At 32.5% G+C, this 25,762-nt stretch overlaps 1 protein-coding gene across 2 annotated transcripts; it reads right to left on the reverse strand.

The window, feature by feature from the left end:
* Positions 1-220: 220 nt before the first annotated feature.
* On the reverse strand, positions 221-23,030 carry LOC125418408 (1-aminocyclopropane-1-carboxylate oxidase homolog 4-like). 2 transcript variants are annotated; one of them, XR_009635079.1, is made up of 5 exons: positions 21,997-23,030; positions 2,851-2,961; positions 1,850-2,065; positions 1,013-1,591; positions 221-390 (listed from the first exon to the last, which is right to left on the reverse strand). XR_009635079.1 is itself a non-coding variant. In XM_060813315.1 (2 exons), the coding sequence occupies exons 1-2, from the start codon at positions 22,900-22,902 to the stop codon at positions 19,986-19,988; spliced, it is 1,188 nt and encodes a 395-aa protein (XP_060669298.1). In that variant the 5' UTR covers positions 22,903-23,029; the 3' UTR covers positions 19,824-19,985. The 2 variants fall into 2 exon arrangements, 1 of the variants encoding a protein (XP_060669298.1); XM_060813315.1 differs by lacking the exons at positions 221-390; positions 1,013-1,591; positions 1,850-2,065; positions 2,851-2,961 and adding an exon at positions 19,824-20,267 and having other exon boundaries at positions 21,997-23,029.
* Between the last annotated feature and the right edge of the window lie 2,732 nt (positions 23,031-25,762).

Genomic DNA, 25,762 nt, shown 5'->3' on the forward strand with positions numbered 1-25,762 from the left:
CATGGAGCCGTTCATGTAAAAGTGATTGATACCATCCATTTAAATTATCATCCTTCTTATTTATTGCTTCTCCACATATCAAATAATATGGAGAATTTAATAATGAAATTAGATCCTTACACATCATATTGACACGAGAATCAAGTACAAAAACTAAAAACAAAATCTGAATTAGCAAGAGGAAATTGTACAAGTGTTTTATGAATAAAAATAAGAGAATATTACAGCTCCTACAAAAGCCTCTGTTGGTATCAATCCCGACTTGACCCAATGTTCCCCATCAGAAATGGAAAGGCTTGAAATTGTCACAGCAATTAAACATCAGCCATGGTAGTCAAGGATCACCTGCTGACAACACAATTAACTGTTGGTTGAACAAATATATGAACCCTGCAGAAAGCAAGTAGCTGTCAATAAGCAAAAAATACTATCTAGTTTGCATGAAAAGAATCATGAAAAGGAAACTCCATATGAATGATAAACTTTCGGGTGTACCATTTTCCAGGGAATCATGAAAAGGAAACTCCATATGAATGATAAACTTTCTATGTACTTTCATGATTTTCTTCATTTGGAAAATTTTCCTTCCCTGTATCAGACTTCTTATATGCACAAACATATATGAACAACATAAAATAAAAGTGAAAAATATAATGAGCACTGGGAAATAAAAACCACCATAGCTGAATATATTACCCTCGGTAGAAATGGAGGTTTCTGTTAACGTATATAATGTGCAACCATGGAGTTTAAACAGTAAATTTCCCTTATGATTCTCATGTTGATAATGAAGTAAATGCAATAACTGACAGTTTGCATTAAACATTAAGGAAAACAAGAATTATACATGACAACAATAACTGATAACAACGAAAGCAGTTATATTTAATCACCAACAGCAATTATAGTAATAAAATAACTATAACTACAATTATATTAAAACACAAATAAGCGTGCAGACAATTAAATTTAATAAATAAGCAGCATTCAATAATGGAAAACACACAATTACCATCTTTAGAATAACCTCCATAGCACCTTTGCCATCACCAAGAGCTCCATCTATTTCATCAATCACCTAGAGAAAAAAGTAGTAACTTGTTTCTTCTGCATACATTCTCGAATAAGAAGGGTAACCATAAAAAATAATGCCAACCAAGCACTTTGGCCTCGAGTCAACAGTGACAGAGTTCATCTGCACTACATCAAGAAACTAAACTGTTGTATAAAGTAACCTATAACATAAAGCAATACATTGTAATAGCTAGGTAAAAAAAAAAAAAAAGAAAAAAAAACACAAAGTAACTTTATACAAAATTTCCAATCTTGAAAGAATCTAATATTCAGCAGATAAAAATTAATGCAGATCCATGTGAAAAAAAACAAAAACGAAAAAAGAAGAAGAAGCATATATATACAAATACATACATCAGGGACCAAACCCATGGATTTCATTTGGTCAGAAAAGTAGAAAGCATCCTGCAAGCAAGAGCTTTTCATGGTTCCAACGATGACAGAATGGAATGTATCCCTAGTTGGCTGTACTCCATCCAGCATCATATCATCATACATATCTCTCAGCAAGAAATGCCTACCACCACCGTTATTAAAAGAAAAAAAAAAAAAAAACAGAACACAACTTTCACAATTTCTCCCAAAAAAAAAAAGAATCCCAAAACCGCTAAAAGAAAATCAAAATTAGAGACACTGCTTGCGTAGTTCCTCTGTCCCAATAACAATCTAAAATATATTATTTATTTAAAAAAAAACTATTTCATTATTAGCGAAACAAGTAAGAAAATGTCTGAGGAAAAGCTTACGAATTTGAAAATGGAGAGGAGAAGATTACCAGTGATTGATCGAATGAGCCTCATGCTTTCCTACTTCGCTGTTGCCTACCTGTTGCTTCTACTTCTGCTCCTAGGGCTCTCTAAAACCCTGCAGGTTTCTCTCTGAGTCGCCTCTTCACCATCTCCTTCAAAATGCACAGTCTCCACACTTACAATCCGGCCGATGCAAAAGGAAACAGAGGGCTCCTAATGGTCTGGAGAGGGCTCCTAATGGTCTGGTTATGGATAAAGAGATGGAGGAGAAAAGTCGGATGAAGAAAGGAAAGAAAAAAACATATAAAAAAAAAAACATAAGGGTATTTTGGGATTATAAAAGATTGAAGGGGTAGAACAAAAAAGATATCAAGTGAGGGGGCAAAAATCATTAACCTCGGTCCTATGAGGGTATTGGGCCAAATTCCCCTTTGGTATACGATGTTGTTTTGTTATGAAATATACTGTATTATAATAGACCATATTAAATTGGATTAATATTATTTGGTTTGATGCTGTAAATGTATTATATTATATTTTTTATTTTTATTAAAATAAAATATCTAAATTTATGTAATTTTTTATTATTAATAATTTTCTAGTTCTAGTTATTGTTCATGATGCTTTTATGAAATTTTAATTAAAAAAATTTGTTTAATATTCGAAGAAAGAAATAATATTACCAAAAAAAAAAATTCAAAGAAAGAAAGAGATCTCAAAAAAATATATATATATTCAAAGTAAAAAAAGCCTACATTTACAAAAAAAAAAAAAAAAAAAAAATCACTACTAAGATCCTAATTGCCACCATTAATTTAGATCCAAAAACTAGACTACTATTTTCATCAATCGAGATCTTATATATATATATATATATATATTGTATTTATTTAATCTATTGTTCTTGCTAGGTCTAAAATCGCAACATTCCTAACATCATCAACAAATTCATTGAAAAAGAAAAAGAAAAAATAGCAATACCTTGTTGTGGCAAAAAAAAAAAAAAAAACTCAGTCTGCTCTGGTACCTATGTAATCGTCGTCGTCACTGCTGCCTATGATAATTGACACCGTTGCCTTACTTGAGATCACAGTCAACCTTGGAGATGTTGGGTGGAGAGCTTTTCATTCAGTTTGAACTGTATAACATAATACCAAATATTTAGGTTGTATTAGTTATCCGGTGTGTGGCACATAAAATTAATGAGGTATATTATTTTATATCCCTACTATTTGCATAACCAAACAAAGGCTAATGGATTAGCTAATACAATCCTTAGTTATAACACATGCTAATACAACGACGCACCAAACAAGCCCTATGTGCTCAACAAAAGACCACCATGGTGTTTAAAATATTTAAAGTTTATTCTGAAATGGTTATAATCCTTTTATGATATGACTAAGCCCTCTTTAGTGAATAACATCTTTTTTCCTTTTTTGGTTTAAGATGATGTTTTCAAAAAATCTTAAGCAAACATTTTCTTACCAACTAGAGTAATCTTTGTGGATGAATGAAAACCATATGTAGTTTTTTAAATAATACCAAGAGGTGCATTCAATTAAAGCAATCTAATTGACAATGATTAGTAATAACAACCCTTTAATCCTATATTCGATCAAATCTAAATCATTGTTTAAATATTGACTTATGCTTTGTTTTGGGGGTGGGGGGGGGGGGGGGGGGGGTGGGGTTAAATGTAGTTAATGTTACATTTCAATACTCTCCATGCATTTCGTCCAAAATAAAATAGAAAACAAGTGAAAACAAAATCGAATACTGCTAATTGTCAAATGTTATGCTGTTAATGTGTTCCATTGATGATGATCACATAAATTTCAGAACTCAAAGATTTTTCAATGTATTATACATACATGACATCATTGTCCATCATAGAAAAATTGTAACTATATTACCACTCAAGTCATTTCATTCCAATAGTAAATCAAACATTAGAGGGCTCTTCCTAGAGAAACGTAATTTGTTTTAATTTTTTCTAGAGTTATATATTGAATTCATACTTCCATTGTTTTTTACTTGTATATTCATTCAACCGATGTTAACTCTCAAGTATATATATATATATATATGGAAATTCTATGGTGAGGACGGTCCGCATGAGGACCGTAGTATTAGTGACGGTTTTTCATAGTATTAACGACGGTTTCTTAGAAAATCGTCACCAATACTATAAAAAACCGTCACCAATACTGTGGTCCGCATGAGGACCGTCCGCACCATAGACAGACTGTTATATATATATATATATTTTTTTTTTCTTCTTTTGACTAGCAATTTTTAATGATTAGACATTCGTTAAAGAAATTAAATAAATTAAAAGCTAATTGTTTCTTTTTGACAGGTATAGGTAGAGAGGGAACTAAACGAAGGGTTTACAAATAATAAAAACTGTGCCATTAACTTTTATTTTTCTATCGAGATTCTAATTATAATTTCTAATCTAATAATATATATATTTTTTCTTTGTTCCTTAAAAAATTGTGCAATTAGAAAATTGGAGTAAAAGATGCTTTCTGCAGGAAAAACTAATTAAGTAGTACCAAACCTTTTTGTCAAGCACGATAATATATATAGCAAAAGAAAAAAGAAAGTTATAAAATACAAACAAAATAGATAATCGGGTTATGTTTGCCCAAAAACATTATAAAATCGATGCAGTAATAATCAATACAACTTATTTATTTCACAAGCAATTAAACTACTTACTATTTGTCTAAAATAATAATAATAATAATAAACTACTTATTTATGTTACAATTTTAACATTACTCATCTCCACTGTTTATGTCACTACAGATCCACAGTCCATACTCTATAGTAATTTATGGTTTTTTCGTCTAACTCCTTTGAGAAGAGTCTTTGCATGAACTCTGATAATATATATATATATATGCTTTTCTCTCTTGCTCATGCTGAAGAAGACAGCCATAGATGCTCGAGGTTCGGGGTATGAATTCGCCAAAACTCTTTGCTTCACACTTGTACTGATCATTGGATACAATTTGAACAAGAAAATGCTAGAAATTATATGGATCTAAATATACATAATAAATTTCATAAATCATAAATTACTAACTCCAAACACAGCCATTGATAAATTAAATCTTTAATCCTGCAAAATAGAAAACAATGTAAAGCAGTGCCTATGGACACACTACTCTCAAACCACTTTTAGATCTCTAAAAACCCTAATATCAAAATATCGTATGGCATATATTTGTTTGGTTGCCCTAGACCTTTTATAGTCTCTGCAAGTCACACTTACCTATTAATTTTAACACACACAAAATACTAATAATTTAATAATATAATAATAGTAGAAAAATATGGGGTAAGTCAATGGGCTTATAAAGAGAGTTGGTCCTCCAGTCCAATGGGCCAACTGGAGTTTTATAGAGAGTGTGTGACCAAGGGCCCTACTACAAAATGATAAAATAAGTCAGTCCCATTAATGGCATAAATAGGCCCTGTAAGTGAGTAATTGATTATGCTAAGTCCACAATTATTAATTTATTTAACATTCTCCCACTTGGACTGCATAATCATCATCATATATATAATCCAAACTCACTTACTACAGAATCTCCCAAACCATAATGCCATTTCATCTAAATATATAGCATACTGACAGGGCATAACAATATACTATACTAGGAAGTAGAGATTCTCTCAGTAAATCTCCCAAAATATGATACCATTTCAACTGAGCACTTTGCATGCCATAAACTCAGTCTAGGTACTAGAGATTTACTTAACCACGTGCAATCCCCCCCAGCACACAATACCATTTCATCCGAGCACATTGTGTATCGACAGGATACAACAATATACCTAAACTAGGTAGTAGAGACTCACCATGGCACCTATGGATCAACATACACATATACATAGACTAATAGTCTCAATAGGCCTGTAAATATAGGAGCAATAATATGTGTAATGAATCATCTCATAAATAAATAATGATCCACATACATCAATGTATCAAAATAATAAATAATACTTAACATGGATATTACTGCAGAAAATATAATAAACTCCCACTGACCCACAGCAATCTCAGCTGCCTAACAATCCCATACGGGACACATGCTCCTCAAATATGCCTACAGGTAAGGCCTTGGTCAGTGGATCTGCCACCATGCTGTAAGTAGGCGTGTGAACTACAGTAATGAGGCCTTCTTCAACTTTCTCCTTAACCACAAAATATTTAACATCAATGTACCTCACACCAAGGGTACCTTTTAAATTATTGGAGAAAAATACTGCTGCAGTATTGTCACAATATATCATAATAGGCCTCTCAATGGAGTCAACCACTCCCAAGTCACGAATAAAATTCCGAAGCCAAACTGCATGACGAGTAGCCTCATAACACGCCACATACTCTGCCTTCATAGTCGAGGATGCTGTCAATGACTGTTTGGCATTGCGCCAAGATACAGCACCTTCTGCCATGATAAATATATACCCAGTGGTAGATTTCTTATCATCCACACAGCCTTTATAATCTGCATCACTATAACCAACAACATCTAGGGAGTTGGTACGTCGATATGTCAACATATGATCTTTAGTACTCTGAAGATACCTAAAGACCTTCTTAACTGCTTGGTAATGAATAGGACTAGGATTGCTCATAAATCTACCAAGCACACCCACAGCAAAAGCTATATCAGGCCGTGTACATACTTGAGCATACATCAAACTACCCACTGCTGAAGAATAGCAAACATTTCTCGTCGCCATCCTCTTCTTATCATTCTTAGGACATTGATCCTTAGAAAATATTTCACCATTTGTGACCGGTACACTTCCAGAAGAACAATTATGCATATCAAATCTCTTAAGGATTCTATCAATATAGACTTTTTGAGACAATTGCAACACATAATTAGTCCTATCTCGAACAATCTTGATGCTCAAAACAAAAGAAGCCTCTCCAAGATCTTTCATATCAAAATGGTTGCACAACATCTGCTTTGTTTCAGCCAACAGGTCAGTGTCATTAGTAGCCAAAAGTATGTCATCAACATACAACACCAGAAATATAAAACTGCTCCCACTGACCTTCATATATATGCATCTATTAACAACATTCTCTTTAAAGCCATTTTGGATGACAACCTCATCAAACTTAAGATACCATTGCCTCGAAGCCTGTTTAAGATCATAAATTGACTTCTTAAGCTTACAAACCCAATTACCATTCCCTGTTTGCTGGAAGCCAACTGGTTGAACCATATACACATTTTCAAATAAATCACCATTCAGAAAAGCAGTTCTGACATCCATCTGATGCAACTCTAGATCATAATGTGCCATAATTGCCATAATGATTCTAAAAGAATCCTTTGTGGATACAGGAGAGAATGTCTCTATGTAATCAATTCCTTCATTCTGGCTAAACCCTTTAGCTACAAGTCTAGCCTTATACCTCTCTACTTGACCATTAGAGTCTCTTTTAGTCTTAAAGACCCATTTGCACCCTATAGGCTTGCTACTCTCTGGTAACTCAACCAAATCCCAAACATCATTTGATGCCATGGATCTCATTTCATCTTCCATTGAATCCAACCAAAAAGTTTGAGTGCGAACTGCTTATGGCTTCCTCATAAGTGACTGGATCTAAATCATCACTCATGTCAAAATCATGCTCCTGCAAGTAAACTTCATAGTCATCAGGAATAGCTGACCTCCTAGTCCTTTGTGACCTTCTCAAAGGCACATCAGCATCTACAATAGCTGGGGTATTCTGCTCTTCAATGATGGGTTCATCCTGATCAACTACGGGTTCATCAACTACTAGATTAATAATATCTCTATCAGGAACAACTATACTGGGAATGAAAACACTTTCTTCTCTAAATTGAGGCACCATTGTTCTATTATTATCATCAAATCCAAAATCATCTTCAAAATAAATGGCCCTCTCTGATTCCACGATCCTGGTGGTGTGAGAAGGACAAAAGAATCTTGAACCCCTAGATCCTATACAATAGCCAACAAAATATCTACTAATGGTTTTAAGATCCAACTTCTTAACTTGGGGATTATAAATCCTTACTTCAGCTTTGCAACCGCATATTCAAAAATGGTGCAAATTAGGCTTTCTTCCTGACCACAACTCAAAAGGTGTCTTAGGAACGGACTTACTTGGAACTTGATTCAAAATATAAGCCACCGTCCTTAAAGCCTCTCCCCACAAATAATCTGGCAACCTAGAATTTGCCAACATAGACCGCACCATATCCAACAAAGTGTGATTTCTCCTCTCAGCTATGCTATTCTGCTGAGGTGTACCAAGCATTGTATATTGCGCATCAATGCCACACTCGTGTAAATAAATTACGAATGGCCCTGGGTTCCGCCCAGTCTCATCATATCTGCCATAAAAATTCACCACCTCTATCAGACCTCACAGCTTTTATTTTCTTATTCTTCTGAAGCTCCATCTTTAATTTAAACTCCTTAAAAGCAACTAAAGAATCCGACTTCTCACAAATAAGCTTAACATGTCCATAACGAGGAAAAACATCAATGAAGGTAATAAAATAACTATAACCACCCAAAGCAGTTGGAGTGAAAGGTCCACATACATCAGTATGGATTAATTCTAAAACATTTTCACACCTTACTATCTTATCCTTTCTAATCTTGAAAGTTAGCTTCTCTTTCATACATTTTACACAAGTCGACAGATCGGAGAAATCAAGATTAGTAAGTATTCCATCCTGTGCCTAAAAATATGTACCAAACGCTTATGCCACAACATTGACGAATTATCATTAACTCTTGGAAGTTTAGAAGCAATAACAGGGGCAACAACAGAATTAATAGAAGAATTGAGATCATTATTAAATAACTCAAGTCTGTATAAATTGCCACATAAAGTTCTCAAACCAACAACTTTATCATCTTGTGTCCAACTTTATTACAATAGCCACACCTTCCATTGAAGTACTCTTTCCTTTCTCCTATCTGATAAGCATCATCATACTTAGTATTATTCAAAAGGTCTAAATAATAATGCTTCTCATTCATATCAAACTTGATAAATTTCTTTCCTGTCTCCTCAAGAAGTTCCTTTGCTATATCAACCTTAGGAATATTAGTATATATAACTTCATTCATGTAATTCTCCATCATCATCATGCAGCATTTATTAGAATGCTTCCAATCCTCATAAAGTTTCCTAATGTCAGGACCCATCCAAGATTCCTCCCCGGAACCCTAGACAAGCCCTGATCCCAGGGAAATACCACCGAACCTTCCAACGGAAAATCCGGCAGCACCTCCCCTAAGGGTAGGACTAACCAAAAATTACCTGCACTGAAAACACACTTCTAAAAGCATCCCCTTATTCCTCCCACAATACTATAAATTGATTCCACAAATTTACAGCACTCCAAAGAATAACAGCAACCCAGTGCATAAATAAAATGCGTCCAATACAGTATACAGAGCATTATACAAATAAATGTGGAATTAATAAAATGACAGATAAGGAAGCAATACAAGATGAAGAGGAAAAAGGGAAGAAATACTTCTTGGACTTTCGGCAACGAAAAACTGAGACGTTGGGCTAGCCCCGGACAATCAATGTCTCCAACCTGGACCTAGGGGAATGGAATTTAAAAATATGAGATGCTAATCATCTCAGTGAGTGACCCTATCTACTGAACACCTTTAATATTTATAATATAACAAAGAAAAGAATTTAATTAATACCAACAAATAAATAAATAAATAAATAATAAACAATTGAAGTAATATTTTCTCTCAAAACCCTCACTATTCACTCCATTGGAAATGTTACCCTTTTAAAATATTTTCACAAAACCCGATACTTGTATTTCCCGAAAACCAAGGGATCAAATAATTTAATAAACAACAAATAAATAAATACCCCAAATATAAATAAAATATAATAAATTATAATAAATAATTTTTTGTACTCTTTGGGGTTTGAAATTTCTATCCGAAAAATTTGTACTTGACGCACCACACCATATACCAGTTATGCCCTCCGATACCCAGCGTCCCGAGCACCGACTGGCAGGGAGATTAAATAGAGAAACTTAGCACTTCGGCGTCCCGACAGTACCGCTGCTGAAACCGTCATCCCGGCCAAGGAGGGGGGCGGCTGATGCGCAATATATAAGATTTGCCTGTCCACGGTCCAATGGCAACTCACGGGAGACATAATACTTGCGCGCTAATCACATATATATACTAGAACACCAATACTGTATGAGTGCGTCTAAAATAATTATTAAATCAACCGTACCATTTTCTAAAATTACCGTGGAAAATATACCAATTTTCACATTTACCATCCCACATAATTTTCTTTAATAAATCCGGTACGAAAACATCGAGAATAATAAAACAATTTTTCTCGCAACACACGGTTCAACAAATAATTACCACGGGCATAATTATGAAAATTAAACCACCAATTTAAACAAATAATTTCATAAAATATTCAAACCAATTATGCCCAAAAATAATATAAAATCTAGACACAATTAATTACTGAAAATACTTGCTCATGTGTAATAAATACCATTTAATCACAATAAAATAATAATCAGCAATTTCTTAATGACCCCAAAATTCCATTTAGCACCAATGGGTAAATATATATAAAATAATATTTTTCCTGATTATATTTAAAGTACACCACATAAGCATAACTGCAGATATCAAATTAACACGACATAAATATAATTAATTACCCCAAAAATATTTTCAAAGGTGGATCACTCACCTGGAGCACGCAATTAATCCAAGATCCACCATGGGATCAATTCCATGACTCACCCGTGCTCCTAGAACACAATTCACACACAGTCAATAAATTAATATTTTATTCGGATAAATAATACCCGGTATCCGGGGGGTTAAACACAAACGTTAACCAAAATGGTCGAATAATATACCGAATCAAAGCTCGTGGAATGAGGATCGCATTACCGGTCTCCATCGACCCCAATTCCGCATGAGGTGGCCAGAATTTGGCCGGAAAGTTTCGGCCGAATTTAAACTTGAGGGATCTTTCAAACGGTGGAGATTTTGGGCAATCTAACCCCAGAAATGGACTCAGATGGGTCAAAAATGGTGGGATAGAGGTATGGTTCAGGCTGGGTTGGTCGGAAACGGCGAGAATCGCCGGAAAAACTTAACCCGCCGCCGCCGACTTCACCGGCCCTATCTGGGTGCGTCCGGCGGCGACTGGCCGGGAAAATTGGAGGTTGAGGTCGCGGGGAGCTGGGATTCACCGGTGGTCGGCCCGTGTGGCCATCCGGCGACTGAAATCCGGCCAACCGGTTGGTCAAAGAGAGAGGGGGAGAGAGTCAAAGGAGAGAGAGAGAGAGAGAATTCCTTGCTGGTTTTTTAACGGGCTCGGGGAAGAAGGAGAAGGGAAGAAAAGGAAAAGAAAAGAGAAGAAGGTGTTTTCTCACGTGGGGAAAAGAAAAAAAGAAAAAAGAAAAAGAAATAAAAAGAAATAATTTAAAATTAATTAAACAATATTAAAAATAATATTATTACATAAAACAACAATAATAAAATAATTTGATATTAAACATGGTTGACATGTGGCATCTCAACATAGTGACACATGGTCACATTTATTAAGTCACACGTGGCACATCGTTATACGTTTTAAAAATAATATTAAAATAATACAGTATTTGAAAAACTCTACAGGTCCATAACTTTCAAACCACATGTCCAAATCGGACGTGCTGCTAGTCTACGAACTCGTATCGACTAGTACTTCACAACCATGCATGAGTCAAAGCTCAACTTCGCATGAATAAAAAGTCAACTCTGGCACCCCTTGGACAGTTTGGACCTCAACTTGTTTTGCTCATAACTTTCAAACCGTAGCTCCGTTTTCAATATGCTATTAGTCTACGAACTCGTGCCAATGTGTACTTCGTAACGGTACCTCAGTCAACCTAGGATTCCAACCGGAACAAAAAGTCAACTTTTGACCCCTTTTGGTCAAACGTCAAAGTCAACGGTCAACGGTCAACCTCCGTCAACGTGCACGAATTCCGATGTGATTTGGGACGATGTGTTACACCTAGGAATGCTACCTCCAATTCCCTGTATGTTCGATAGAGCCAAAGATTCCCCCCCACTGATCGGAGTACGCCGATTACCCCCCCAACCGTACAAGATAGTTACCACCTATCATACGGCTTTCTAACTTCACTTCTTTTTTTTTCTAGTCGTTCCGCTCTGTCGATCGATGGTAGTATAAGAGATCTGTAACCCCCCGAAATTATTTACATAATGGTTCCTGCTTCCTACCCATAGTTAGCATGTATCTCCCCGGGTCATACTTGAGTACCACATCGTAGACCAATGACATACTACGATCACGTACAGAAGTGCTGCCCTTCGGCTCGGCACTATGGAACCAATTACTGCACTACTATCATTAGTTGGTATCTTAGGTGAATCTATCTCCAAAGGCAAATCCAATTTTATAAATGTCAAATTCATAACTAAGGTTTTCTTCCATTTCTGATAATTTGTCCCATCCAATTTCATCATGGCAGTCATGGGCAGAAGGTTTGGGGTGCTACTAGCTCCAAAAATAGTAAACAACAAGACATTCAAAAATTTAAAACAATTCAATTACTATTTTCCAACCCCTCAACACAAAAACACAAACATAAATATCGCTTAGGGTTTTTGTAGCACTAAAGATACCCTTACGCGGGCCAGGAACAGTCAACCAAATAACCACAATCAAATGTATTGAACTGAATCACCGACAGGGCAACTTAGAACCTGCAATACATGGCATTTAATTAACTTCCACTGTCATTCCAGGCGTCATACAAAGCAACTAAAACTACCGACAAGGTAGCCTAGTTACCCGTATAGACCCTGGTTAATAAGTGGGAGAAAAATAACATATTGGCAATTTCATGATATAGGTAAATAAAAGATAACCCATCCACTATGCCAACACATATTACATTGGTACACATAATGCAGACAAAATAAATCTCACGACAGGTGAGTACCTAAAATCCCACACTACTATACCAATTAGGCACAAAGCCTCTTTGGGTAAGCTCACATAATTCAATTTTCCAATCACAAATATTTAATTTAATTTAATAAAATTGGAATGTGATAATTAAACAAATAAATAACTGAACTAATTACCAATAAACAAATAAATAAATAAATAACAAGAATTCCCCCCCCCCTTTTTTTTTAAATTATTAACAATAAACAATAGATAAATAAATAAATCATCAACAAATAAATAAACAAAACAAAACAAATAATTTTTTTTTTTTAATTTCGGGTTGCTGACATCAGAGAGATGGCTGCTGACGTCAGCCTTCTTCCTCCTTTAGCCGGGTCAAGGACGACCCGGTTTCCTGGTTAACGGGTCACATGACCCGGTTGACAAACCCGCCTGTAAAATACAATTCCGGCCACCGTTTTATATAATACCGGCGCCATTCTTCTCCTTTCGGTATGGGCAACAATTTTAAAGTATCAATTTGACTAAAGGAGAGCTTAAAACAAACACCCAAACCTTAAGATTATAATCGGCCAAAACTCAAAAATAAACAACCATGTAATCACAAGAAATTCCAGAAAATTTTGAGCAAAATAGATGCCTTTTGATTCCTCTCCTCTTGAGAAAGTTTTGCCCCATATCAATTTGGTTCAAAAACGCAGAAAAATAAACACCCAACACAAGAATTGTTTCGGCCAAAACTCAAACAAACACCCATGGAAACATAAGAAATTCCAGAAAATTTTGGGCAAAATTGGTGCCGTTTGTTTTGTGTCTTCTTGGGAAACTTTTTCCCCAAATCAATTTGGTCCAAAACCCAGAAAATTATAACACCCAAGCATGTGAAATTCGGTCGCCGAAAACCCAGGTTTTTTTATTTTTTTATTTATTTTTTATTTTTTTATTTTTTTATTTTTTATTTTTTTTAGAACAAACAATAATCGACCATGAGTATATATATATATATATATATATGTAAATATGTTTAATAGAATACATAATCTTGAATCTCAAAATTTACATATGTATACAAATCAAGAAAAGAAACATTAATGTAAAGCAACGTACATATATATCTAGAACACATTGATAATCAATCATGAATGGCTGAAACACAGATCAATATTCACATGCGAACTGCGATAAATTACAAGGAAATTTATTATGCATATTAACCACTGCTCTGATACCAATTGTTAGAAATTTTATGGATCTAAATATACATAATAAATTTCATAAATTATAAATTACTAACCTCCAAACGCAGCCATTGATAAATTAAATCTTTAATCCTGCAAAATAGAAACAATGTAAAGTAGTGCCTATGGACACACTACTCTCAAACCACTCTCAGATCTCTAAAAACCCTAATATCAAAATACCGTATGACATATATATGTTTGGTTGCCCTAGACCTTTTATGGTCTCTGCAAGTCACACTTACCTATTAATTTTAACACACACAAAATACTAATAATTTGATAATATAATAATAGTAGAAAAATATGGGTAAGTCAATAGGCTTATAAGAGAGTTGGTCTTCCAGTCCAATGAGCTAACTGGAATCTTATAGAGAGTGTGTGACCAAGGACTCTACTACAAAATAATAAAATAAATCAATCCCATTAATGATATAAATAGGCATTGTAAATGAGTAATTGATTAAGCTTAGTCCACAATTATTAATTTATTTAACAGAAAATATTTATTAGTAGTACTTAGCCATTTTCGTTCCTTTTTTTGAATGTCAAAAAGGCCAAAAAAACAAAAAAAAAAAAAAGAAAAAAAAAAACTGCATGTCAATTTTATATTTAATACAACGTGTCAAAATGTCACGTCAATTAACGAGCTAATATTAACATTTTGTTCGAGTCTCCACTTTGCCTGCTGGAGTAGGTGGACGTTGGAATTGTACTATACGCCGTAGCCTATCTCTCTGCAGTAGAACCGTGCCTTGGTCTCCATCGGTTGATCATGAGAGGCTCTGATCAGGATGATCGTACGGTCGAGAGTCTCCGATGGATGCGCTGGTTGATGATCTGGAAGAAGCCTGATTCCCAAGCTGCCAGGCTGCTTTGGTCAAAGATGGTGAACCGGCGGGTGGAGTTGTTGCTTGATGGGTATGTCGTAGTCTTCGTTGCTGGCTATTATTATGGCCGTTCTCGTCATTTTTCGCTTTCAATATTCTTGTTTTGTCTTTTTCATTTTCCGTGGCTATGTACCGGTACCTCGTAGAAACCAAAGAAATGGACGCAGAAGCCGATCAACCAACTCTACTGAAGTGTGATATTGAAAGTCGTTGTGTTGACTTTTTTCCGTTGAGACGGAGTTTTCAACTTGTAACACGCTGGACTTCATCTCAAAGTTTGCAAATTTTTTGGGCCTATAACCGATTATGCATGGGAGATCCTCCAACTTGCTACAAAACTTTTTTTTTTTTTTTTTTTGAATAACTTGCTACAAAACTTTATACACTCGTCTTTGGTCTTATCCAATATATAAATTTTTCGATTATTGAAAAATTTACTCTAATCAATATTTCTCTTGGTTATATTGTTAGTTGATATGATTTTGCTTTTTTTGTTTTTTTTTTTTTAAACGACAAATGCAACTATTTTAGCTCATGGAAATTTGAAATCAATGTTTTTAAAAGGTGAAAGTGCAAGATGAGGTGAGGTATAAGTCCTACAAGGTTGAGGCGTAAGTTTTTTGAAAATTAAATTAAAAAAAAAAAATATATATATATATATATTTACATTAATATGAAATTAAACGATAAAAATATAAATAATTCTGTAAAATAAATCAACTAAAATTTACATAAATTTAAAATTAATAATTTATAAATAAATATACAAACAAACATATACTTTTAATTTGTAAATAACAATTTATGAAAGTAAGATAATTTTTTTATAAAATAAAAAATAATAAGATTAGATTAAATTATATATATGAGGCGTATGCCTAACTATGGGACGCAAGAAAAAAACACATTTTTGTACTGAGGCATGTGTCCCATCTCATGAAGTTTATACTTCATAAGAGTAATGTCCTAAATTTTAAGCTCTGAGACATTTTTTGTATATCTTGTCTTAAGACGAGCCCTGGGCAAGTTTTTTAGAATAATGTTTGAAATAAAATTTCTGTCATTAAGATACTATTAATTAACATATTTATGTGATGTAAATATGGATAAACAAACTCTAACTGCATAAGTGAATACAAAAAAAAATATCAATTAAATATTGTCAAGCTATTATATAATAAATAAATTTAGTTAATATTTTGATAGCTCTATCATTGATTATTATTATTATTATTATTATTATTATTATTTTTGTAAACCATAAATGACAATTTACATATAAAGAATAATTCATGTTAGCTTAGCAAAAATACTATTGCGTTATTGTATGTATTAATTATAAAATTGAAGTATGTAACTATATTATTAGTATGTATAGAGATCTAAAATGTGCAAGATGTAACAAGACAGTAAGATCAAATCTCAAACTTTACAACTAAATGCATAAAAAGGAGTTTTCTTGTTTTTATTATTATTTTAATTATTTTTACACCATTAAATATATAAAATGATACGAACCTTGAAAGTTAAAATCTATGCAAGTATATATCACCCTTATTGCATCCAATTGGTTACAAATTAGCAAACAGCTAACTTATAATGAATTTATGACAACTTCAGACTTTTCAAATTTTTAATAAAAAAATCTATCTCAAATGCTTAATAATTTCTATAATTAGATAATTTAAATATCATTATAATATAATCCTTATCAAATTCTTTATAAGACTTCAATTCAATCTCCTTTTCTTTATCTAACTCATTTTCTATATTATTGGATACAAAATTATTTTCGTTGGGCTTCTTTATTCTAACTTGAGTACTAAGGCTTTTAATGTTGCTAAATGTGTGATTTCAAATTTCTTATTAATTTATTTCCTAACTCCTCTTATTTTTTTAAGGAATAAAATTTTAAAAAAAAAGTTTAACCTTAATATATATACATATAATATATACATATCATATATATATATATATATTTCTAAAAGACATATGCCTTTCGACACCTAGACTTGCCTTTTAGCTTCGTTGAAAGTCTAGGGGTGGGCAAATAACTGTTAAAACTGAACCGAACTAGTCAATCCTATCAAACGGATCGCTTTTGGATCAGATTGGGTGAATTCGTTTGGTCAGTTCGGTTCGTTTAAGGCAAAGAAAGCAATAGTTTAGTTCGGTTTTCGATTTTAGTTTTGACAAAAGGGTAAATAGCCCGAACCGAACACACTACTTAAAATATTATAAAAATATATATATATATATATATAGAGAGAGAGAGATTTTATGGTTAGGTCGGTCAACACCTTAAATAAAAAATGGTGTTAACCGAGTAAACAAAAAAATATTTTGCTCACAAAATATTTGAGTTTCTTCCATTGAAAAACTAATTAACATGACTCTTTAACTTTGACGAATATATTAATATATGTTACTAAGGGGCAGTCTCAAATGTTTTGTAAATTAGCTCATATGTGAATATTTTATCTTCTACTTTATTTACATGACAAATTGTAATATAATTCTATATCTTTTAATTGCTTTTGTTCATACATAACTATATAAAATAATAAATAAAATTGTAAAAATATTACATAAGTTAATGTTTAACTTATTTAAAATATTATTTTGTTATGAAAATATTTATTTTAATTTTATTTTCTATTAATTATTTTGCATGGAACTTTATTGAACAATCCAAATTTAAAAAAATTAAAAATACCATTCAAAATTACCAAAAACAAAAAAGAAAATGTGACGTTGTTTTTGAAAAGGGAGTGGCCAAAAAGGAGAAAAGCCAATGCTTTTCAACAAAAACGTTGGCTATTATATGGATTTTGACGCTTTTCTTACGGAATCCAACTTGAACCGTGCAAGCCCCTGGTTGACACATTTTCCACATCTTACCCGCATGTGAGGCATTTTTCCTTATGCACGTATGTCACACCAATTTATGGTTGGTAGCCAAACAATCAACTAGCTTCTTTGTAATTTAAAGAAAAAAAAAAATTGCTTCTTTGTAAAGTCTTTTGTTTTTGTTTTTTAATTTTTTGTTATTTATTTGTAAATGCTATATGAAAAAAAGCACCATATTTTCCACATCTTACCCGCATGTGGGGCTTTTTCCTTATGCACGTATGTCACATCATTTTATGGTTGGTAGCCAAACAATCAACTAGCTTCTTTGTAAATTAAAAAAAAAGAAAAAAAAGAAATTGCTTCTTTGTAAAGTCTTTTGTTTTTGTTTTTTAATTAATTAATCTATTTATTTATTTGTCAATGCTATATAAAAAAATAAAAAAAAAATAAAAAGAACCATAGAATTTTTATTTTTTATTTTTGCTTAAACAAAAAAAATATCTCCTGGTAGTATTATAGGCATCAGGCCGTAATCCTGCGCTAGGCAATATTGCGGCATGGAACCATCTTAGAGAATAACGGGATTTGCCAAAACTCGAACATCAACTTCTAAACCTGCAAATATAAAAGCTGAATAGCTTTCTTCCGCTAAGCTACCATCCTCAGTAGTAAAGCACCATAGAATATAAGTAGCAATGATGAAGACATTCAAATTTTAGATTTAAGATTTGATGATAAAATCTCCTTTCCTTAATTTTTTTAAAAAATAATTTTATTTTCTGAAAAAAAAAAAAAGAATATAAGTTTTATACCCCAAAAAAAAAAAAAAAAAAAAAGAGCAATATCAAACGCATCAAATAAATATCTCTCATTCGTAACAATTCCACTTTGATTAAATAACCTTTGTCAACAAAGGATAGTCCACTAGCAAAATTAAATCATAATATGATTAAGGATATATAAATATGTATATATATATATATATATATTATTTCAATTTATAACTCTAGAAAATCAAAATAATTGTGTTTTTTTTTTTTTAAAAAATTTTTATGAAGACTTCTTTGATGTTTGATTATTTATTGGAATAAAATGACTTGTGGAGAGCGGTAACGGAGTTACAATTTTTCTTTGATGACTATGTCTATAACATAATTGAATATATATAGTTAGTCATCAAGCCTATGCAAGTATGACTACATTCGTAAAAAAATAGAATAATGCATGTAAAATTAACCTGGCTTGTTAAGAAGAACGTACATATGCAATGTAACAATGAAACATAACACATTGAAAATTTTTAAGTTTTACTTTTTATCACCATTTATAATCATCATTAATGGAATTTAATACCAACATGACAATTGCAGTGATAAATTGGCTATATATATTTTTGTTTTTATTTTTTTAAAACTAAAAAACTAATTTGAAAAAATAACTTGTAAAGACAGCCGATTAAATTGTCATATGGATATATTTCTTTTAATAGTAAACTTGTCTTGTGGATATATATATATATATATATAAATTTATGTGATTATGGGTAATAATAAATAGTCTTTTTATATTTCTTTTGGACGTAATGCATTGAAAATATTGAAATGTAACTTTACTCCTTGAGAATTAACTACAGTTGAATGAGTATACAACTATTGCAATAAAATAACCTTCTTTTTTCTTTTTCAAGATAGTAATTATCAATGATTATAAATTAATCAAAAAATGGATCTAATTGTTAGGTAGAGAAGGAAATTAATGAAAAAGTCTGCAAATAAAAAAAAAAAAAAGGTGACCGACTGACCGCTAATTTGATTTAAAGATAATATTTTCTTGTTTCCTAAAAAAAATTGTGTATTTAGAAAATTGGAGTAAAAGATGGGCTGGGGACAAATTAAGAAGCACTACCTAAGCTTTTGGCGTCAAGCACAATAAAAGTAAAAAATAAAATAAAATAAAATAAAACACGATAAAATATGTGACAGAAGACGAGAAAAACAATAAACAAAATGGATGGTTTGGTAGTCTGCAAGCCACTAGATGAAGCATATGATTACAAAGTTGCAACGTTAACACTAAAATATATACAACAACCCTTATTTCACAATTAAAGTACTTAATTTTTATTACAATTTTAACGTTATTCATCTCCACAATTTCCCTCCACGGGTGTGTCACACAGCCTATAGTAATTTATGGTTTTACCATTTAACTCCTTCGAGAAGTATCTTCCCATGAACTCTGATAACGTGAACTGTCGGAAAAGTGTCGGTTTCTCCGGTGATACCAACTCCGGCAAAGGACCTAGTAGCTCCTCTCTCTTGCTCACATTAAAGAACACGACCACAGAAACTCGGGGTTCACGGGACGAGTTCGCCAAAACTCTGTGCTCCACACTTTTGTATTCATCATTTGATATAATCTGGACGACATAAAAGGACTTATTACAACTTCTTGCCTCTTTTTTTCATTTTTCTTTTTTTTCTTTTTTTCTTTCTTTTTTTTTTTTTTTTTTTTTAAGATTTTCAAGACCAAAAGTTTAAACCTGCACTCATTCTGGACAATTTTCTTTTGACAAAGGTTCAAGTACATTCACACACACACATATATAAGGTTTTTAGGTTAGGACGCCTTGACCAAATACTATCATGGTCAAAAACCTAATTTTCTATGAGGAAGTTTTTGGCCATTGGATTAAATAAATGGTCCAGATTAATTTTCACCCATTCAGTCTTCCACATGCTACTGGGACTCATTCCTCTCTCTTTCTCTCTCCTCTCTCTTTCTCTCTCTTTTTCCCTCTTCTTTTTCTTCTTGGCTGTTGTGAGTGTAATCTGACTTGGTTTCTTGAAACGGAGAACTCAAGGGATAGTTGAGAGAAGACAAATCTCTGTGATTGAGGAGAGCATGATGCAGAGCTTAGAAGATTGGAACAACTGCTGCAGATGTGTGGTGGAGATTCCGGCAACACTTCCATAGAAGACTCATGCTCCAAGCTGGACGGCAGCTGAAGGAGGAGTTACACGGTACACCTATCTTTGGCTTCGAATTGTTGAAGGTTCTAGCCAATGAAGAAGCGTCATTGCCACCGGATTCCAACATTGTTATGGAATTCTTGGTGGGTTCGATAAGGGAAAAAAGCACCCATCCAAATTTCCCAAAAAAAGAAAAAAAAGAAAAGGGCAAAGCGTTGCCAAAATGAGAAAACCAATGCTTTTTACAGAAATGTTGCTAAAAACTTGTACAATAGTAGATGTTTTTGTAAAAAAACGTCGGTTTTTCACTATTTGAAAATGCTTTTTCAAAAACTGATGCTTTTTCACAAAAGCGTTGCCTTTTTGAATGGTACTTTTGTGTATAACCCAGATGATGATGGAAGGAATTAAAGATGGGATCATCCATATAAAAACATTCCAAGTGGGATCTCTGCTTTCTACCTTCAAGAAAAGCTTGGGAAACTTGTTCCATCATCTTTCTCTCTTCCCATTCATGGGTTTTCTTTTTCCTCTTCTTCTCCTTCTTTTAGATCTGACATCAATGCTGGTGGTGTTGGTAATGGTGGTGTGAATGGTGTTGGTAGTTCATTTAATCCAACGACCAAGCAGCGTCCCAATAGCATGTAGAAGATTGATTTGGTGAAAATTAATCTAGATCATTCATTTAATCCAATAGCCAAAAAAACCTCCTTATAAAAAATCACATTTTCGTTCTAGATAATCACATTTATTCGATTAGGATGTCCTAACTGTAGAATCCTATATATATATATATATATATATATATGCATATATGTATATATCTTCATAAAATTTTAAAAAAATTATTCATGAGCACTAGCGAAACATTTGCATATTACATAACAATTTAAAAAATTATCATTAAAATATTTATTTTTGAAATAAAAATAATAAAATTAAATATTTTAATTAAAATATACTTAAATGTAGTAAAATGAAAAAAAAAAAGAAAAAGAAAATTACAATTTATATATAAAAATATTATTTAATTTATGAACAATATTATCATTATTTTTTTATTGGAATGTTACTCATTTTTATTATAGCATTACCATTTTATGGACATGATATTCAATTTATGGATCATCTTACCCACTTAAGTTAATATTTTAGACGAACAAGCCATATACATACCTGAAGGAAATCTCCAACATTAATAACAAGAGCTCCGGGGACTGGTTCTACATCGATCCAAGCTCCACCAGACTTAATTTGCAACCCACCTGTTTGATCTTGCATCAGAACCGTCAGAATTGCGGGATCAGTATGAGAAGTAAGCCCGACCGTCAGATCAGGCTGAGGGCAGTGGGGATAATATTGACCCACCATCACCCTTCCTTCCAAGCACGTCATCTCCTTCAATCTTCCTGTACTCAATCCCAGCCCTTCGCTCAATAAACCCATCAGCAACTCTCCCACCTTCACCACTTCCCTATCCCAACTCACCACCTCGTCCCTGCAAATCTCCGGCAGCTTTTCCGGCTCCAGTACTTTGGGCCCCAGTATCACCGTAAGCGTGTCCCTCCAGCTCGCCGCCTTGGAACGGTGCAGGTCAACGTTGGAGATGTACGATACATCAATGCCCATCTCTCTACGGTAGAACCGCACTTTCGTCTCCGTCGGTTGCTCGTGAAATCCTTTGATGGCGGCGATCGTACGGTCCAGAGTCTCCAATGGGATTCCGTGGTTGGTGATCTGGAAGAACCCGAATTCACGTGCGGCGCGTCTGATTTGGTCGACGATGGTGGACCGGCGGTCGTAGTTATTGCTTCCGGAGAGGTCGATGATTGGGATTGGGTGGTTGGATTCTGGTCGGGTAGAAGATAAGATGGGTACGGGGGGCTTGAGGTCGGATAGGGTTTCCGCTGGTTGTATGAAGAAGCGAGGAATGGAGGTGAGTCCGGAGTCAACGAGGCCTTTGACTCCAGTTTTTGATTCGTCAAATTGTTTAATCTCTTTTTCTCTGTCGTAGTCTTCGTTGGTGGGAATTATGGCCATTCTCATCATTTTCTTTTGTCTCTCTGAGAAACGAAAAAACATGGAAGCAGAAGCCGATCAAAGATCAACTAATCTACTGAAGTGTGATATTGAAAGTCGTTGCGTTGACTTTTTTATCTGTTACGCTGGAGTTCTCAATGTGTAACTCGTTGGGCTTCATCTCAAAAGTTTACAATTTTTATGGGCCTATAACCGAGAATATATGGGTGATTCTGTAACTTGCTACAAAACTTCATACACTCTTCTTGATCTTAACGACAACAAAAATAAATAAATAAATAAATTTTGCATGTCAATTATGGAAAATTTTACTCTAATTAATATCTGTTTGCTAATATATTTGAGTATCTTTAATAGTCAATTTGGATTAATATCGTTATAGCATCACATTTGATATTGTCTAAATTTAAAAAGTATAAATGTACAAATTATTTAAAAATAAAAAAAACTCGATGATGCGAAAGAAAAAAATATATATTTTTGTTTTGTAAGAAATTAATTATCCAAAACAAATTAAAAATTATATATATTGTTGTTTTAATTATTTTTTCTTTTGCTATTAACCCTTTTTTTATAATGTTTTGTAATTAACTAAATATAAAAAAATTATAAATATAGATAAATATATGTTAAAAGATAACAATTAAATAGCTATTATATTTCTATGAATTTGAACATAAGTATTATAATTAGAAAACATAGTTTTAATTGAAGATAAACCAAATAATAAATATAGATAAGTGAAAAAAAAAAGTATAAAAATAAGAAAAAGAGATGAAAAAGAAAATAATTTAAAATTTGGATAACAATTAAACGTGTGAGGAAATAAAAGAAAGGGGCACAATTGTAGATTTCCATTCTAATAAGGTTACTAAGCAAGTAAATAAAACATAAAAATATTAAAAAATTTGAAAATAAAAAATTTGAGTGGCCACTAGCTCCTCTGGCCTCATGTGGTTCCGTTATTTGTAGCAATCAATTACATGTTTTCTTTTTAAAATTGTCCCAAATTATATTAAAGGTATAAATTTTTTTGAAGTGAAAATCTTTAAACTGCAAAATACTAACAATAATTTGAATTAATAGCATTTTTAAAAAAATAATTGATGTAATTTGAATTAATACATTAATAGATGATGCTTTGTACTTAAAAAGCATCATCTATAACATTTAATCGAATTTTTTGAATGTGCAATATCAATGCTTTTCAAGCTCATCTTAAATACGTTAAGAGATATTTTTAAAAGCCCAAAATCTCATTAAAAACAATTTTAGATGATGTTTTTTAAGTGTAAAGTGTTGTTAAAAATATTTTAAAAGACGCTTTTAAAAGTCAAAATGTTGTTAAAAACCTTTTTAGATATAAAGTATTGTTAAAAATATTTTAAAAGTGTTTTTAATATGAAAAGTGTTGTTAAAACTCATTGTCCAAAGTGTAAATTAAAAATACTTCAAGCGACCTTTTTAATAAGTAAAGCGTTGTAAAACTTCTTTTATGCTATACTTTTAATATCAAAATCACTGCTTTTCAAATAATTTTTTGACAAAAAATAAATATGAATGATAACTATTATTGTTATCTAACAATACTTTTGGAACAATAGATTGCATTTTACATATCATACAATTATTTCTTTAATATAATCTAATTTTATTGGTTATGCTTTGATAATTTTAAGCGATGCTTTTAGCGTCATTTAAGGTATCAAATACACAACATTCAGAAGCATCATCTATTAGTGTACACTTTTAACGACACAATATTAAGTGACGCTTGGTATAGTGTTGGCTATTATTTTGGACCATACCCAAATTGCATCTTCTATCAATGTTGTATCGTGATAAACCTAACCATTTATTTCATTTAAAAATCTTTTGGCAGTAAATAATCTAGCTTTGAATAGGTTTTCAAAAAGGAAAAAAAAAAAACAAAAACAAAAAAGTAATAATCAAGCTTTTAACACAAGCTAGAACACAATGGTGATCGTAATGTTGCTGCTGTGGAGAAAAGAGAGGTATTGTCAAAAGACTTGAGTTCATGTGACATAGGTGTGTTATTAACATGTCAAAAACGATGGAATTGAGCAAAAGAACGAACGATAATGAGTAAACGCGAGACGATTTGCCCCAAAAAAAAAAAAAAAAAAAAAAAAATTAGACCATTTAATAAAACGCAATATAATTTAGGTTAATAATTTTATAAATAATATACAAATAAAAAAATAAAAACAAAGAACAAAAACTCTTTCCGCAAAACCGTGTATGTTTGGATAATATGATAACACCTTTTATACTATGATTAATTATAAGATATATATATATATATATTATTAAGATATCTATATCCCATAAAACTGATCATGATGTATATGAACTTATTTGCACCAATATCAAGTGCTTTGAGAAAAAGAAATGATAAGCTACTGAAACGAACCAGTTTGGGGGCTTATCCATTTTGTTTTAATTTTTTTGACAAAGAAATCTAGAAACTTGATTGGCTATGAATGAATTGCATTAGCAAGGAAACACTTGCTCTAATTTTTAGCACGGCAGTTACAAAAACCAGGCACCTCCAAAATTAAAAAGCTTGTGTGAAGAAAACCATAGGCATCCAAAAGTCTCCGAGCACCATATATATGAAGTACAGATCACTTTCTTCTCTCTTTTTATATTTCTATATACATTTGTGACTGCTTTTTATTGTTTGCTAAATATATATATATATATATATATAGTCTGTCTATGGTGCGGACGGTTTTCATGCGGACCACAGTATTGTTTGCTAAATATATATATATATATATATATACAGTCCGTCTATGGTGAGGATGGTCCTCATGCGGACCACAGTATTGATGACGGTTTTTTATAGTATTGGTGACGATTTTCTAAGAAACTGTCG

This window comes from Ziziphus jujuba, chromosome 12 (assembly GCF_031755915.1).
Source record: "Ziziphus jujuba cultivar Dongzao chromosome 12, ASM3175591v1".
In the NCBI taxonomy this organism is placed as follows: domain Eukaryota; kingdom Viridiplantae; phylum Streptophyta; class Magnoliopsida; order Rosales; family Rhamnaceae; genus Ziziphus; species Ziziphus jujuba.

Bases quoted from the DNA above. Each gene is read 5' to 3' on its own strand.
- LOC125418408 (XM_060813315.1), bottom strand. From the start codon at position 22,902: ATGTTTTTTCGTTTCTCAGAGAGACAAAAGAAAATGATGAGAATGGCC. The intron at 20,268-21,996 runs GTATGTATATGG...TATGTCGTCCAG, and splicing joins ATGTTGGAGATTTCCTTCAG to ATTATATCAAATGATGAATA.